General features: G+C 39.0%; 3 protein-coding genes, 1 non-coding gene and 1 pseudogene across 4 annotated transcripts; 1 reads left to right on the forward strand and 4 right to left on the reverse strand.

Annotated features, from left to right (window-relative positions):
• Nucleotides 1-10: 10 nt before the first annotated feature.
• On the reverse strand, nucleotides 11-1814 carry LOC148285824 (uncharacterized; the record flags this gene model as incomplete). Its single annotated transcript, XM_088246557.1, has 3 exons — nucleotides 1622-1814; nucleotides 410-524; nucleotides 11-145 (listed from the first exon to the last, which is right to left on the reverse strand). Coding segments are annotated over exons 1-3 (318 nt in total), but the record flags the coding sequence as incomplete, so codon positions are not given.
• Nucleotides 1815-2423: 609 nt separating this feature from the next.
• LOC148285825 (U1 spliceosomal RNA) lies at nucleotides 2424-2584 on the forward strand. Its single transcript, XR_015832792.1, has one exon. It is a non-coding gene; the product is annotated as a U1 spliceosomal RNA (small nuclear RNA).
• Nucleotides 2585-2738: 154 nt separating this feature from the next.
• LOC148285826 (pentatricopeptide repeat-containing protein At1g06143 pseudogene) lies at nucleotides 2739-4895 on the reverse strand (annotated as a pseudogene).
• Nucleotides 4896-5068: 173 nt separating this feature from the next.
• Nucleotides 5069-7087, reverse strand: LOC148285827 (1-aminocyclopropane-1-carboxylate oxidase homolog 1-like). The gene is made up of 3 exons (XM_088246558.1): nucleotides 6469-7087; nucleotides 6021-6342; nucleotides 5069-5923 (listed from the first exon to the last, which is right to left on the reverse strand). Exons 1-3 carry the CDS (start codon nucleotides 7005-7007, stop codon nucleotides 5669-5671), a joined length of 1116 nt encoding a protein of 371 aa, XP_088102684.1. The 5' UTR covers nucleotides 7008-7087; the 3' UTR covers nucleotides 5069-5668.
• Nucleotides 7088-13607: 6520 nt separating this feature from the next.
• On the reverse strand, nucleotides 13608-15442 carry LOC110757454 (1-aminocyclopropane-1-carboxylate oxidase homolog 1-like). The gene is made up of 3 exons (XM_021959050.2): nucleotides 14849-15442; nucleotides 14389-14710; nucleotides 13608-14287 (listed from the first exon to the last, which is right to left on the reverse strand). Exons 1-3 carry the CDS (start codon nucleotides 15385-15387, stop codon nucleotides 14033-14035), a joined length of 1116 nt encoding a protein of 371 aa, XP_021814742.2. The 5' UTR covers nucleotides 15388-15442; the 3' UTR covers nucleotides 13608-14032.
• Nucleotides 15443-17275: the final 1833 nt, after the last annotated feature.

Below are 17275 nucleotides of genomic sequence, written 5' to 3' on the forward strand. Positions count from 1 at the left end.
AATTTCCAATATGGCACATGCAAAAGACGTGAATTAGCAGAGCATGAAAACAAACCAGGAGATAGGCTCCAAGAGAAGTGCCAAAGATGAAGAGGATGCCTCCAATGCCCTGGAGTGCTATAGTGGCGGCAACTAGGTGTGCAATCTGTGCACAACAAAAATCAAAATCAAGCTAATAATAAACCAGACATGACCTTTGCAACTAATACTTTTTCTTCAAGACTTTGTATGTGCAAGATATTGTTTGATTTTATATTTACTGGATGGTTACCCCTTTGAATAGTACACGAAAATACTATGAGGCCTTTCTTCATCTAAGTTAGCTGTTTCAAAACATGCTCCTTTCATTGATTCAACAATCTGCTAACTAAGATGTGTGTTCATGTCTGAGATAGTGAGAGATCCTCACTTCGATTTCTGGCACTTGTTTGCCAGTGTGAGATTGCACATGCTTTGTAAAGACATCAAACTTTGGTCCGAAAGCCTTTGCTGCTGGTCCCCCATCAGACTCATATTCGTTGAACCTATCAAGAGGAAGACATCACAATACTATATAAGAGACATGTGCTGTAAGGCTGATCAGCAACAATTAAAGCGAAACTGGTGCTTCATAACAACCAGATACACCATGATCCTTCTCTAATGAAGGAAAACTTCAGTTTCTCACACAAGGAATTTAGAAGTGTTCCAAATAAAGAAAGCAAAATTCAATGAAATAACTTGTAATCTGGTGCCAAAGAAATATTACACCTACATTGATTAACAGCCATCTATACTGCGAACAAATGTGTGCATAAACTTAGTTTTAAAAGATCAAACTTAACATCTAGGAAATTTTTTAAAGGGTTGACACGACATAACGTTTTTTTGGACCCATCTAAACAAGGAGTGGAGGAAAACTAGTAAAAAGAAGACCTTTCCCCAGATTTTTGATACAACAAACATGAAGAACATGTTTTCATCAGCTTATGATGCATATTTAGCCACAAAGTTTGCGAATGTTGATACGATAGCAAAATTAAGAGTCTATATCATGTCATTGAGGAACAAGCTTAAGCAGTAAGTATAAACTTTCCACAATGTCTCAGCAGCATAATAAATTGAATGAGCAGGCTACGAAGGATCATTAAGTTTCCTAATATTGTGAACTAAAAAATTACTAACTAGAATAGCACCCATTTTCCCAATAATTAAGCAAATAAACTAATCGTCCATAAAGATCCCAATTGCAGTAAGCAACAAAATGATAACCAAGTATATGCCAATATCCTTTTAAAAGCATAAACTTTTCGATGTCTACTCTCACTAATAACTGTTAGAAACTAACTCTGTAGCGATGGAAGTTACTTCAAGCCCTTGAAAAAATGAAAGTTCTACTGGAATTAAACGAAATGAAAATGAAAATCTGTATACATGCTTCAGTCTAAGAAGATGAAACAAGATAATGGAAACAAAAATGAACCAGATCCAAGCAGAAAAGCATACCAACCAAATTAAAAGCAAATTTAAACAGGAACCCAGAAATTTTCTGGCTGCAAAGAACAAATTACATGCTATACAATCAACAAAAAGTACAGAAATTTAAAGAACAGAATGAAGATATGTAGTAAATTATAGTAACTCTTGGTAAGCAGAGAGTATGAAAACAGAGGCGAAGAGAACTCTGCCAAGAAAAGAAGTGAAAGCCATTGTCTTTAACTCTTATAGAGAGCGAAACACTGAAAGAAGAAATTTAGGGTCCGCTCTGAAACACACACCCACACTCTCTCTCGTTTCTTCAAGACAGGGAAGAGAGAGAAAAGGGAGGATACTGAGGGTATTATGGTCCAAAATAAGATGTCTTTCGGGACACTGCCGCGCTGGAACGCTCTTTTTTCAAAGACATGGGCGCGTAAAAGGGACAGTTTTAGTAGTTTACTGAAATGCCCTTGAATTTGGTTTTAAAGCTTCGGTAAGAACAACAAACCCAATACTTATATTACTGAGGGACTTGAATTTGGTTTGAAATGCCCTTGAATTCATATGCAAATATGCAAATTTGATCTTTGTTCCAATGCTAAATTCAAGGTTTCAAGGTTTCTAGCAGGTTTCTGAAGTTGTAGATTTGATCAAGCTACTGCTATGAAGTTGATAACTTTGGTGGTGGCCAAATAACAGTAACAATTTTTCAATATATAGCAGCACAACATAGAAATGAACCCAATTGAATACCTTTCTGGCCTGGTAGATAAGAACAAGTATAGCTGGGTCAAACTGCAACACAACCAATATAATATTTCATAATTGTTCAAAGACTCAAAGAGAGTGTTCTTGTTTTGGTGGATTTTATTTTAGTCTGTTTTAGTTTTGTCCCACATCGACAGAGCATAGAAGAGTTGGAGTGTGAGGCCTGTATAAAATAAGTCGACCAAACCCATTACAACATACTTACCTGGACGGGGTTTTTGGGTGATCAAGAAGGCCCATGGCCTAGGTTAGTGACCTCCATTGCACTTTGGAGGGGTGCTACCCTATGGTCTCCCCAAGTGGGAGAGCCAACGTCATAATTTGTGTTAGTGGGGGCCTGCGTTCGCGCGGCCCCTGTCCAAACCTTAGTCCAAGATTTTAATTTTAAGTTGAAACGAAATTACAAAAGCTAAGAAGCAAATTCAATTTAATTTGGAAATAAATTTTCTATTTTGTATGTTGTGATATCTTTTGTTTAATTATAGAACTTTTATATCAAGGGATAGCACTATTCTGTTTTGTGTTTGTAACGTTCTTGAAAGAAAATATATTAATCTCTCGCTGGAAATCCTCTTTCACTTAAGCGTCTGCTTTGATGCAAGTACATTTGCTGAGATAATTTCATCTGATCAAAAATCACATCAAGAATGTAAAGCACATATCGGCTACAGATTATTCCAAGAGGAATGGATCTTCCTCTCTTACATGTCTCTTTTCTCCTTGTGATCAATATGAGAAACATGCCATCCAATCCCAGAATCACCAATTACCCTCTGGATGTCAATTTCTCATTTTGAAGTTTGGACTGCTATAACTCATAGCCAAGTTCAGGAACATAAGCATCAAGCTTCAGCTGCCCGTATAATTCTGCCAGCAACAAGTAAATTTCACTTGAAGCTGGATGAGATTTATCAGATGCTGCAAACTGATGGACTTTCCTTTCCATTTCAATCCAACTGGACCCAGGACATCCCTTTTCTACCCCAAGTTCCTTCATAGTTGCTCGTGTATCTGCAACTTGTCGCCATCGTTTGGCTTCAGCATACATGTTAACCAAAAGGGTGTAATAACCACTATTATTTGGCTCCAATACCATCAATTCATTGACAGAAACTTTAGCAATCTCCAAGTTCCTATGAAGCTTACATCCACCCAACAAGGCACCCCAGATAACAGCATTAGGTTCAAATTTCATGCTTCTTATCAACTCTAGTGCATCTCAATAGATCCACCATGCATCCATAGTGTTCAACTTCAGGAAGAATGGAATAATCTTGGGTCATGCTTGAAAATCTCCTACGGCCTTCTTCAACAAGCCCTGCATGAGTGCAGGAACTTAAAACACTTACAAAAGTAACCCCATTTGGCTTGATCTTCTCTCTCTCCATCTTGCTAAACATTGCTAGTGCTTCTTTGGCAAATCCGTGAACTGCAAGTCCTTCAATTGCTGAATTCCAACAGAAAAGGTTCTTGTCCTGCAATTTAAAGAAAACCAAAAGAGACCTATCCAATGCGCCACACTTAGCATACATATCAATCAATGCAGAGCCAATATAAACATCAAGATCAAACCCATTTTGCAATATGTAAAGATGTATCTCCTTTCCCAAGTCAAGGGCTCCAAGATGGGCACAAGCTGAAATAACAGTTGCCATAGTCACTTCATCAGGACTGATCCCTTTCATCCTCATGTCATTAAAAACCGCTAATGCTTCCCCAAATTTCTTATTCTGAGAATAACAATCAATCATAGTAGTCCATGAGATAATATCCCTAGTTGGCATGTGATTAAACAACAACTCTGCAGACTCCACATTGCCAAGTCTAGCGTAGCCGTCGATCATAGTATTCCAAGTAGTTATGTTCCTTTCCTCCATCTCATCAAATGATATCCTCGCAGAACTCATATCCCCCACTCGAGCGTGAGATGAAACCATAGTAGTCCACGCAAAAGCGTCTCTTTCAGGCATTTCATCAAACACCTTTCTGGATTCACTGATTCGTCGCAACTTCGAATAAAAATCAATCAAAGAAGTCTGAACAAACACATGTGACCCAAACCCACGTTTCCAAATGTGGCCCTGAACAGCTTCTCCAACCCCCAACGCCGATAGTGAAGTGCAGGCCTTGATTAAAGATGAAAAAGTATAACTGGTAGGCAAAACCATGCCCCTGACCATATTGATATAACAACCTAAAGCCTGACATGGGTGACCGCAACAAACAAAGCCTTTGATCATCGCATTATAGACAAACACATTGGGACTTTCAATCTGAGTAAAGGCTAAAACTGCATAATCCATGCGGGAAAGCGTCGAACAGGCGGTAATGAGTTGGTTCATGAAGAAAGAGTCTTGGGTAGCATTGGTCTTGATCATTGAGGCACATACTCGTTCTAGCTCTGTTAAAGTTGAACATTTCTTTATCTTTTCAACAATGGATGATGGGTCCTGAGACAGGGGTTTGGGCAGTTGAAGAAGAGGTTTTTGTTTAAAAAACAGTTAAAGTTGGCTGTGCATTTCATCCGCTTGAAGATCATTGCCGAAGTAAAAATATACAGATGATAACTACCATTCCGAGTTTTTGGCCGGCCCCAGTAAAATAATCCTTGCACAACTCATATATCAGACGCGTTCTTGAACCCAAAAATGCACGAGAATCCCTTTCAGGCATTCCATAGTATATTTTACTCTCTAAATATATTATATTTAAACAGTATAGCCGTGACCCAAACCAATGTTTCCAAATGTGACCATAAACAGCTTCTCCAACCCCCAATAAACAAGTATTAATTTTATTATTATTGAATCATAAAAACATACAAGCACTGCGGTCACTTGGGAACTGCAAACAATAAACATGTCCATACACGATTCAAATATCTTTAATACAGATGCACTGCATTAATTATTATTACAATTACAGAAATAGTACTTTTGAACATAAACTTGAAGAGCTACGATTCTTTTTGGTACATTCACACTCACAAGTAAAGAGAAGCACTGTTGAAAGCGATATCAACATTGGGATGATCGACTCTGGAGTTTGGCAGGAAACTGCCAGCTTCAATGATGCCAGGTTCGGTCCACCACCTAAAAAATGGAAAGGCACATGCCAAGGCTCATCCAATTTTACTTGCAACAACTGAACCTGACATCACTGAAGCTGGCAGATTCCGGCCAAACTCCAGAGTCGATCATCCCAACGATGATATCGCTTTCAACAGTGCTTCTCTTCACGTTTTCATGAAACCCGATGAAGTTCCATGACTATTTCGTAGTACATTTGACCCTTTTAAGTGGTATTACACCACTCAATGAGCTAAATATACCACTTAATGTGCCAAAATGACCCAAAAAGTATGATATTTTTATTTTATAATACTGTATACATGAACGTATCATAATCGGACCCATGCTTAGGATTTAGCTAGGCTCACCAGCTACAGTTTAAAGTGAGGCAGGGCACGACCGCCAATTTGCCCAACAACTCTGTAATGGCTCATAAACTCAGCATAAGAAGTGATCCTGTATATGGGGGGACTGTTATCAGACAAAAGCTCCTTGATTGGTCCGCATGGCTTATGTATGTCCTTAGCACAAGGAAGGAAAAAAGTTACAGCTGATATTCTTGGCTTGCCAAGCGAGGTAGCCAGTACTCTGTGCTCCACGCTCTTGAACTTGTCATTACTAAGCAACTGCAGATACATGTGTAGTTGAGAATACTACTAGACCAGACCAATAGCTAGTTGATTACAAAATTAATTAGTAATATGATACGGAGAGCGAGCCTACCTGCATAAAGTCACCGATGTTCGCAACAAAAGCTCCGTCCACCGCCGGAACATCAACCCATTGATCATTATGGAGAACTTGGAGGCCATTGCTCTTGTCTTGTAGGACTAAGGTGAGGAGGGAGGGGTCCGAGTGTTTGATTGTGCCTAGAGTCAAATCGGGCTCAGGGCAAGCCGGATAATAGTGACCCGATAACCTGATAGACTTCAAGTACCCGTTGCTCGATAGGTGATCCTTACTGAGCCCCAACGCTTCTGACATTAATTCGGATAGCTTTTCCTGCAGGTCAATCATGTTTTTCATATGCTCCTTCATTTCGCGCCTGCAAAAACACACGTAAAGTGAACAAACTAGTTAGAGAACATTTTCCGTATACTATATTTAGTAATAATAAAATTAGATCAAATTAATATGGTTGGTTAGCTGATCTAGAAATTATTAAGCTCACCTGCACAGTTCAGGAAGTGCATCAAAATCCCACTGATCATCTGCAGCTCTGCAGGACAACGTGTCCCTCCATTCAGCTGGTACTGGTTTTGCACGCCCTTTGATATCTCCACTGCTATAATAATTCACCTTGCGACTAAAGTCACGTGAGTACCACTCCATCTTGGCCTCCTGGGGCTGCTCATGGAACCTTCTTATGCTTTCCGTCATGTCCTCCATTATAGCAAGTGGAACTCCATGGTTAACTATCTGAAAGAAACCCCACGTCGCACATGCATATCTAATGGCACTGACCATCTTTACTCGCCGGTCATCGTTCTCGTTAAAACCTTCGAGATCGATGACCGGGATTTCAACTCCATCATAGCCGTTGTTCTGCCGAGTTGATGAGTTGTTTGCACGACACTCCGGTGGGTGGATGAAGAACTTGGGAATGTGAGTCACCCCAGCGTCTACGAGGCCTTTGATACCGATTTTGAGGTCGTCAAACTCGTACAATTCTTTTTCAGCGGTGGTGTAATCCACAAGTGCTGGTGCCATCTTCACCTGAATTGTTGGTTTTTTTTTCTTTCTGGTCAGACACTTGAATTGTTGGATGCAATTATTAGTTGAACTTGAAGGGCACTTTCATATATACACAGCCGCATCGTATTAGTAGATATTTTGGATTGCATGGCAATAAGAAAGCCACGTGGTCGGTTGTTTGTTCACTAAAGTAAAGCCTCCTCTTCCTTTTGTAAGTACGACACTTACAAGAGTAGCTTCTGACTTCTGACTTCTGTGTAACACATTGAAGAAAACATTGAAAAAAGTTTTCCTACTTCTCTATTATTGAAGTGGAGACTGAGTGAATCGTGTGTAGCATTGTTTTGTGAAAGACAACATGAGCAAAACGTTACATCCAACAATTGTTTTTTTTTCTTGTTTGCTTACTTAGGAAAGTAGCTTCTGACTTCTTGGTTTACATTGAAAGTGATGCTTTGTGGAATGAAATTTACAGGCAAGTGCAGTTATTAAGGTCATGAGCTTCTGCAGTTTCCATTGAATTTTCGATCTGTCCCTATTTCAAATACGTAAACTCTACACCTTACATTATATGTTATTTATCATTAATTATCTTTAGTTAAAATCCATGTCATAAAAAAGGAATTCACATGTACTAGACGCCTCTTTTTGAAATAATGGTGAGTGAAAAATAAAATTATGTTTTTTCAAACTTACATGGTAAGTGAGGAAATAGGACAGGAAGTGGAAATAGCAGCATTCAAAAGTATAGTTAATGCTTATCTTGGTATATTTAATTGTTAATAGAGACATATTAGTCATAAAAAGTGTAGTTAATGTTTGCCTTAGTTTCATATGAGGATGGAAAATGAAACCCATGAGCCAAGAATTCTTTTCTCAAGTCTTAATTTACCAAGCATGGAAAAGTAAATGATTTCCTATTCCCAAGTCTATTTTCCTACCTACCAAACGTAACCATAGGTGCACAAAAGCCATATTCAGTTTTCGTATGAAAATTATTGAGTGAAGGTAGTAGAAATGAGTATACATTTACATATTTTGGCTGTTTCATGTGCCGTGACTGTGAGCAGAAAACTCTCTGTAGCATCTTAGTATTAATCTTCAACAAAAAAAGAAAAAAAGAAAAAAAGAAAAAAGATACAAACCCCCTTATGTGGAAAGTACAATTAATTGCTGAGATAATTACATTTGACCAAAGTAATCCCATTTGGCTTGATCTTCTCTCTCTCCATCTTGCTAAACATTGCCAGTGCTTCTTTGGCAAATCCATGATGAACTCCAAGTCCTTCAATTGCTGAATTCCAACAGAACAAGTTCCCCATTCATCCTCATGTCATTAAAAACTGCTATTGCTTCCCCAAATTTCTTGTTCTGAGAATAACAATCAATCATTGTTGTCCATGAGATTATTGTTAGTGTTTTCAAGTATTTGGAAAAACAGAGTGAGAAGAAGAGGAATAGAAGGAGGAAGAAAGAATTGACAAAATCTCTCTCTACTATTCGTGTAGCAGAGAACCTTCTATTTCTTTAGATTGCAAGAATTGGTACAGTATCGCTCACACTCTTGGTGTGAGAATATTACCGTTAAACAGCTCCAGCTGGATGCATTACATCACAATGCAATCTCAGCCTTCCATTAAACTAACCAATCAACCTATGACACTTGGCTTATAAACTGAAATACAAGAAAACTAAATTTAACTAAATATGAAATCAGCTTGAGCACTTATAATTCAACACTCCCCTTTAAGTCTTGAGCTGATTTCACTCCAAGCATGCCTCTGAGATAATTGAATCGATCTTTGGCCAAGGGTTTGGTGAAGATATCAGCCAGTTGCTCATTCGTGGGACAATATTCCAGATTAATAACTCCTTCTTGCAAAGCATCCTTGATGAAATGGTATCTCCTGTCAATTTGCTTTGTCTTCTGATGGAATACAGGATTCTTAGTGATTGCTATTGCTGAGATGTTATCACAATGCAATGGAGTAGCTTCGGTTTGAAGCTCTCCAAAATCTTCTAGCACAAAACGAAGCCAAATGGCCTGTGTAGTAGCCTCTGCTGCACTGATGTACTCAGCTTCTGCAGTGGACAATGCAACACAATTCTGTTTCACAGAGGCCCAAGAAAACACTCCACTCCCAAAAGTAAAAGCATACCCTGATGTACTCTTGCTATCACCAACTGATCCTCCCCAATCACTATCACAGTAGCCGATCAGAATTGATTTCCTGCCTTTCACATACTCTAAGCCGTAGTCTAGAGTTCCCTTGACATACCTCAAGACACGTTTAGCTGTTCCATAATGCCTATTTGTAGGACAGTGCATGAATCTGGCTAGCAGACTTGAAGCATACATGATGTCAGGTCTGGTAGCAGTTAAGTACAGCAGACTACCAACAATGCTTCTATAGTGTTCTTCATTTGCAGCTCCACTTCCATCTTCCTTAGCTAGTTTCTCAGTGGCAACAAGAGGTATGGTTACAGATTTGCATTCAGTCAAGCCATATTTGTTCAACAAGGTGCTAGCATACTTCTTTTGATGTAGAAATATACTAGACTCAGTTTGAATAACTCCCATGCTAAGAAAATGATGAAGTAGACCCAAGTCAGTCATCTCATACATCATATCTTCTTTGAATTCAGCCAACAGTGCTTGACTACTCCCTGTATATACAATATCGTCTACATAGATAGACACAATTAGGATCTCCTTATCTCCCCTTGCCTTGATGTACAAAGTTGCTTCACTTAAGCTTTTCTCGAAACCACATTGAGAGAAATAGCTATCTATCTCTCCATACCAGGCCCGAGGTGCTTGTTTCAAGCCATATAGAGCCTTATGCAGCTTATATACCTTGTCTTCTTGACCTTGAATCACAAAACCATCCGGTTGATCAATGTAGACTTCCTCTTGTAACACTCCATTAAGAAAGGCAGACTTCACATCAAGTTGATACAATTTCCAGTTCTTTTGAGCAGCAAGAGCAATAAGTGTTCTGATAGTATCCAATCTGGCTACAGGTGCATACGTTTCATTGTAATCCAGCCCAGGCTTCTGAGCATATCCTTTGGCAACTAACCTTGCTTTATTCTTTTGAACTGAACCATCCAAATTTAGCTTTGTCTTGTAAACCCATTTAACTCCAATCACTGGTTTTTCAGATGGTCTGTCCACCAACTCCCATGTTCCATTCTTTTCAATCATCTGCAATTCATCTTGCATAGCCTTAAGCCAAGATTCATCCTGTGCAGCATCTGCATAGTTTTCTGGTTCCATGATGCACAAGTTACATTGTGCCAGCACATCATCTAGTCTCCTCCACTTCAATGGAGAATGATCATAGGCTTGAGTTCTCCTTTCTTCACTACTTATATCACTTGGAGAATGATCATAGGCCTGAGTTTGAGGTGTAGCCACATCATTGTCATCTGAATTTCCAGAATTGGTATCAAAATTTACTTGATTTCCTACTGAGTATGATGGCATGTCTGAACCATTGTTATCTGTCCAATTCCAAGCACCTTCTTCATCAAATGTCACATCCCTTGACAATATCAGCTTGTTAGAAATTGGATCAAAGATCCTATAACCTTTTTCACAAATTGCATATCCTACAAACACCCCTTTTTTACTCTTTGGTTCCAGTTTGTGTCTCAATTCATCCGGCACATGAACATAACACAAAGAACCGAATATTTTCAGATGTGCAATTCCAGGTTTCCTTCCACTATATGCTTCAAATGGAGTGATGTTGCTGAGGGCTTTGGTAGGACACCTGTTCAGCAAGTAAACAGCTGTATGCACTGCTTCAGCCCATAGGAAATAGGGTATTCCCTTCTCATGCAACATTGATTTGGCCATTTCAATAACAGTCCTATTCTTCCTCTCTACCACTCCATTTTGCTGAGGAGTATAGGCCATTGTGAGTTGCCTTTGGATGCCTTGAGCTTCACAAAACTCCACAAATTCTGCAGACAGAAACTCTCCACCTCTGTCGCTTCTGATGCATTTCACTTTGTGTCCAGTTTGTAGTTCAGTCATAGATTTGAACTTCTTGAAACAACTGAAGGCTTCTGACTTGTTTCTCAAGAAGTATACCCAAATCATCCTTGTGAAGTCATCAATAATCCACATGAAATATCTGTTCTTTGAAACAGATTCATTTCTCATAGGGCCACACAGATCTATATGCACTAATTCAAGTGCCTTGCTTGCTCTTTGAGCTTGTTCCTTTGGAAATACAACCCTGTGTTGTTTTCCCAATTGGCACCCTCCACACACACCACTTTGTTCTTCCAATTGTGGTAAGCCATGCACCATGCCTTTTTCTCTTAACTGGTTCAGACCTTTAAAATGCAAGTGACCTAGTCTCTTATGCCACATCCATGTGCATTGAGTGAAATTGGTTTTCATGAGCAGCTGGTTGTCAGCAAGAAAGGATACCGGATAGCATCTGTTACTCTTCATTGGTACTTTGATGATTAGATAATCCATAGATGGACTATCAAACACCCTGCACATTCCTTCTCCAAACACCAAACAATATCCATGTTGATCCATCTGCCCAACACTGAGTAGGTTTTCCTTCAACCCTGGCAGATACATTACCTTTCTGATGTATTTCCTGCCCTTTTCTGTGTCAATCATCAGTGAACCAATGCCTGCTACATTTACAAGTGCACCAGTTGGCATTTGTACCTTCCCAGTCACATTAGTTCTCACATCAACCAGCAGTTTTAAATCTCCTGTCATATGATTGCTACAGCCGCTATCAACATACCATTCTCCATTGGCTTTGATTTCAGTGGTTGTGCAATTAGCATAAAACAGATTCCCTGTCACCTCCGTTTGATTTACATAATTTGCCTTCTGCACATTCTTATTCACAGTACAATCCCTAGCAAAATGTCCAAATCTATCACAGTTATAGCATTTTGGTTTTCCCTTGTATCTGCACTCACCAAAATGATGCTTGGAACACACCTTGCATTGAGGTTTAGCATTCTCCTGGTTTGTGGAATTGACATTATGTGCAGGATAGCTGCTCTGCTGTGACTTGCCTTTTGATTCCCATGGCTTTCCTTTAGAATTCCAATTTCCCTGTGACTTGGATGAACCAGACTGAGATCCATTTTTATTCTGACCTTTGGAACTCACAGTGAATGAGGCAAATGCTTTTTCATGTGTATCAACATTATGCATTTCAAACCGCTGTTCTTGACTCTTCAATATAGCAATGATCTCCTGCAACTCAATAGTCTCCAAACTTTTTGTATTTTCAATCACTAAACAGATAGGATCATACATTTTATTAAGGCTGATTAACACCTTCTGAACCAGCCTCTCATTAGACAGCACTTCTCCAAATGTTTTTATTTGGTTTATCAAATCATTCAACCGGGTGAGATATGCAGTTAATGATTCACCCTCACGCATCCTCATATATTCAAATTCTCTTCTGAGATTCTGAAGTTTTACTGACCTGACCTGATCACCACTGTGATACTCACTGTAGAGCAGACTCCACGCCACCTTGGCTGAATCGGCGTTGGCAATCCGAGGGAAGATTTGGTCAGAAACTGCATTTTGTATGATTCCCAAGGCTTTCGCATCCTTCATGAGGATTGCAGCTGCTTTCTCATCATCTTCTTCCTCTGAGGTCTCCTCAGTTGCCTTCTTCTTCTTCTTCGAATCTGAAACTGGAATTCCCTTCTCTACCAGATTCCAAAGCCCATATGATTTGAATATGGTCACCATCTTAATCTTCCAAAACTCATAATTTTCACCAGAGAAAATTGGGGTTCTCACCTCTGAGCTTCCAGATCCAGCCATGATTGGTCTCTGATTCCTCCAAAAACGAGTTGTTTTCAAATCTAGAAGAAAACCCAAATTTCCCGATGATTTTTCCTTTCACAGATTGAACGCCCAGCTATTAGACAATAGTGTTTTCAAGTATTTGGAAAAACAGAGTGAGAAGAAGAGGAATAGAAGGAGGAAGAAAGAATTGACAAAATCTCTCTCTACTATTCGTGTAGCAGAGAACCTTCTATTTCTTTAGATTGCAAGAATTGGTACAGTATTGCTCACACTCTTGGTGTGAGAATATTACCGTTAAACAGCTCCAGCTGGATGCATTACATCACAATGCAATCTCAGCCTTCCATTAAACTAACCAATCAACCTATGACACTTGGCTTATAAACTGAAATACAAGAAAACTAAATTTAACTAAATATGAAATCAGCTTGAGCACTTATAATTCAACAATTATGTCCTTAGTTAGCGTGTGATTAAACAACAACTCTGCAGACTCTACATTGCCAAGTCTAGCGTAGCTGTCGATCATAGTATTCCAAGTAGCTATGTTCCTTTCCTTTTGCTCATCAAATAATATCCTCGCGGAACTCATATCACGCACTCGAGCGAGAGATGAAACCATAGTAGTCCACGCAAAAGCGTCTCTTTCAGGCATTTCATCAAACACCTTTCTCGATTCACTGATTCGTTGCAGCTTCGAATAAAAATAAATCAAACAAGTCTGAACAAACACATGTGACCCAAACCCATGTTTCCAAATGTGACCATAAACAGCTTCTCCAACCCCCAATAAACAAGTATTAATTTAATTATTATTGAATCATAAAAACATACAAGCACTGCAGTCACTTGGGAACTGCAAACAATAAACATGTGCATACACGATTCAAATATCTTTAATACAGATGCACTGCATTATTATTACAATTACAAAATTAGTACTTTTGAACATAAACTTGAAGAGCTACGATTCTTTTTGGTACATTCACACTCACGTATTCAGTACAAACACATAAAAATTTTAATACTCGTTAGGTTATGATGGCCTATTTCGTAGTACATTTGACCCTTTTAAGTGGTATTACACCACTCAATGAGCTAAATATACCACTTAATGCGCCAAAATGACCCAAAAAGTACGATATTTTTATGTAATAATACTGTATACATGAACGTATCATAATCGGACCCATGCTTAGGATTTAGCTAGGCTCACCAGCTACAATTTAAAGTGAGGCAGTGCACGACCGCCAATTTGCCCAACAACTCTGTAATGGCTCATAAACTCAGCATAAGAAGTGATCCTGTATATGGGGGGACTGTTATCAGACAAAAGCTCCTTGATTGGTCCGCATGGCTTATGCATGTCCTTAGCACAAGGAAGGAAAAAAGATACAGCTGATATTCTTGGCTTGCCAAACGAGGTAGCCAGTACTCTGTGCTCCACGCTCTTGAACTTGTCATTACTAAGCAACTGCAGATACATGTGTAGTTGAGACTCCTAGAAATACTACTAGACCAATAGCTAGTTGATTAAAAAATTAATTAGTAATATGATACGGAGAGCGAGTCTACCTGCATAAAGTCACCGATGTTCGCAACAAAAGCTCCGTCCACCGCCGGAATATCAACCCATTGATCATTATGGAGAACTTGGAGGCCATTGCCCTTGTCTTGTAGGACTAAGGTGAGGAGGCTGGGGTCCGAGTGTTTGATTGTGCCTAGAGTCAAATCGGGCTCAGGGCAAGCAGGGTAATAGTGACCCGATAGCTTGATAGACTTCAAGTACCCGGTGCTCGATAGGTGATCTTTACTGAGCCCCAACGCTTCTGACATTAATTCGGATAGCTTTTCCTGTAGGTCGATCATGTTTTTCATATACTCCTTCATTTCGCGCCTGCAAAAACACACGTAAAGTGAACAAACTAGTTAGAGAACATTTTCCGTATACTATATATAGTAATAATAAAATTAGATCAAATTAATATGGTTGGTTAGATGATCTACTAGCTGATCTAGAAATTATTAAGCACACCTGCACAATTCAGGAAGTGCATCAAAATCCCACTGATCATCTGCAGCTCTGCAGGACAAAGTATCCTTCCATTCAGCTGGTACTGGTTTTGCACGCCCTTTGATATCTCCACTGCTATAATAATTCACCTTGCGACTAAAGTCACGTGAGTACCATTCCATCTTGGCCTCCTGGGGCTGCTCATGGAACCTTCTTATACTTTCCACCATCTCCTCCATTACAGCAACTGGAACTCCATGGTTAACTATCTGAAAGAAACCCCACGTAGCGCATGCATATCTCATGGCATTGACCATCTTTACTCGCCGGTCATCGTTCTCGTTAAAACCTTCGAGATCGATGACCGGGATTTCAAATCCATCAGCGCCGTTGTTCTGCGGAGTTGATGAGTGGTTTGCACGACACTCCGGTGGGTGGATGAAGAACCTGGGAATGTGGGTCACCCCAGCATCCACGAGGCCTTTGACACCGATTTTGAGGTCATCAAACTCGTACAATTCTTTTTCAGCGGCGGTGTAATCGACAAGTGCTGGTGCCATCTCGACTTGAATTGTTGGGTTTTTTTTTCGAGTCAGACACTTGAATTGTTGGTATGCAATTAGTTGAAGGGCCCTTTCATATTTATATACACAGCTGCCTTGTGCTTTGTATTAAACAAAGAAAGTAAAGTCTTGCTTTCCACATGATGAAATTTGTTTCAAATTTGTACAGCCAAGGCAAGAATCTAGATCCTACACTAATGCCTTCAAGTAAGCTGATTACGCCTTTACAATATAGGATATAGAATCACTAATTTGTTGAGTGATACATGTGATAGATATGATTAAATTTTTAAGAGGTCATTAGCTGGTAAACAACTGTTGACGGGTCTTTTTTTTTTAAAGAGAAACAACTTTCCCATATAAACGAGTCCCATATAATAAAGAATGCACGGCTCTGCCTCATTGAGGCATTTCGACAAGCACTTTCCCATGAATCACTGGGTAGGGCGGCAGAATAATTGTTACATAATTAGATGAGTGGGTCATTAACCCCTTCTTCTTCTCCTAATTAAGTTTTGAGAATTCACAAATGCCCTTTGCCATGAAAAACATTCGTAATTTAAAAAATAGCCATGAAAAACATGCATGTTTAAATTTAATTGTAAAACAAGTACATGTGGAGATGTAATCAAATATTTTTATGTTTATATAGACTACCTTTTCAGACTCTATTATATGTTTCTTCTATCAAAGGAAAAGAGAGGTTGAATTCAAACTCGGAAATTTATACTAATCCCAAGAAATGAAAAAACACCAAGATCTGACTTATGGTCGAATAATGATGAAAATGATGTTTAATCAATGATTCGTGAATGCCATTTGCATAACTTCTTCTTTGCTTATGGGTTTTTGATTTTTTTTCCTCTTTCTCCTCCATGAAAGATGACCTAAACTCATATCTTATTTGGACCCATGAATGATTGAAACATATTTACATTCATGGTGTCACGATGGTCGATGGCACGTTATGGTGGTGGCAGCAATCTCGTTGTGACAGTGGGACTATGGTGTCAGCCAAAGTTGTTCAATGGATGGGTCACAGTGGGTCGATATGCATGCGACTCTTTCTTAGATTTTTTTCTTGGCTAACTATAGGTAAATTATTCAAAAGATTGATATCGTAAATCACAAGAGTTTCATGTCACATGCTACATTAGTTGGTATCAAATTTGTAAAAGTTTTTTTTGTTGTTGTAATTTTAATGTGCAAAAACTTTTCTTTTACACGTGTCAGATTGTTGTTTGCCTATAAGGAAAAATGACTCCTTTCTTGTTCTGCTAATGCTTCCCCAAATTTCTTGTTCAAAGAATAACAATGAATTATAGTTATCCATGAGATATAGTTGGCATCTGATTAAACAACAACTCCGCGGACTCCACATTACCTAGTCTTGTGTAGCCATCAATCATAGTATATCAAGTAGCTATATTCTTTTCTGCCATTTCATCAAATAATATCCTTGCAGATCTACTCATATCCCCCAATACAGCGTGAGATGATACCATCGTAGTCCATTCAGGCATTTTATCAAACATCTTCACGTAAGGCCTACCATCTACATACCTACACTCACAGTTTCTCATATACCAATATTTTTCTTTTAATTACTTTTTGAATACCATGCGATCTAATTACAATCTCTGCTCGGGAGACGACAACTGCCTTGATATTTAAATTCTTTTATTTAATTAAACCCAATTATTATTATATTTTGTTGAGAGAACTTCGGAATTAATGAGAGAAACGCTATTGATAAAACTAAGGTTTACAACTACGGCGCGGGGAGAGGGGGGGAACAAAATGACTTACCCCGACTCAACAAATCACATAATAGGGCATCCTGAATAAGATCAGGAGGCACCTCAAATCAAATAAAGTTGTCCAC

Source organism: Prunus avium, unplaced genomic scaffold, assembly GCF_965620075.1.
Source record: "Prunus avium unplaced genomic scaffold, drPruAviu1.hap1.1 HAP1_SCAFFOLD_1458, whole genome shotgun sequence".
Taxonomy (NCBI): Eukaryota; Viridiplantae; Streptophyta; class Magnoliopsida; order Rosales; family Rosaceae; genus Prunus; species Prunus avium.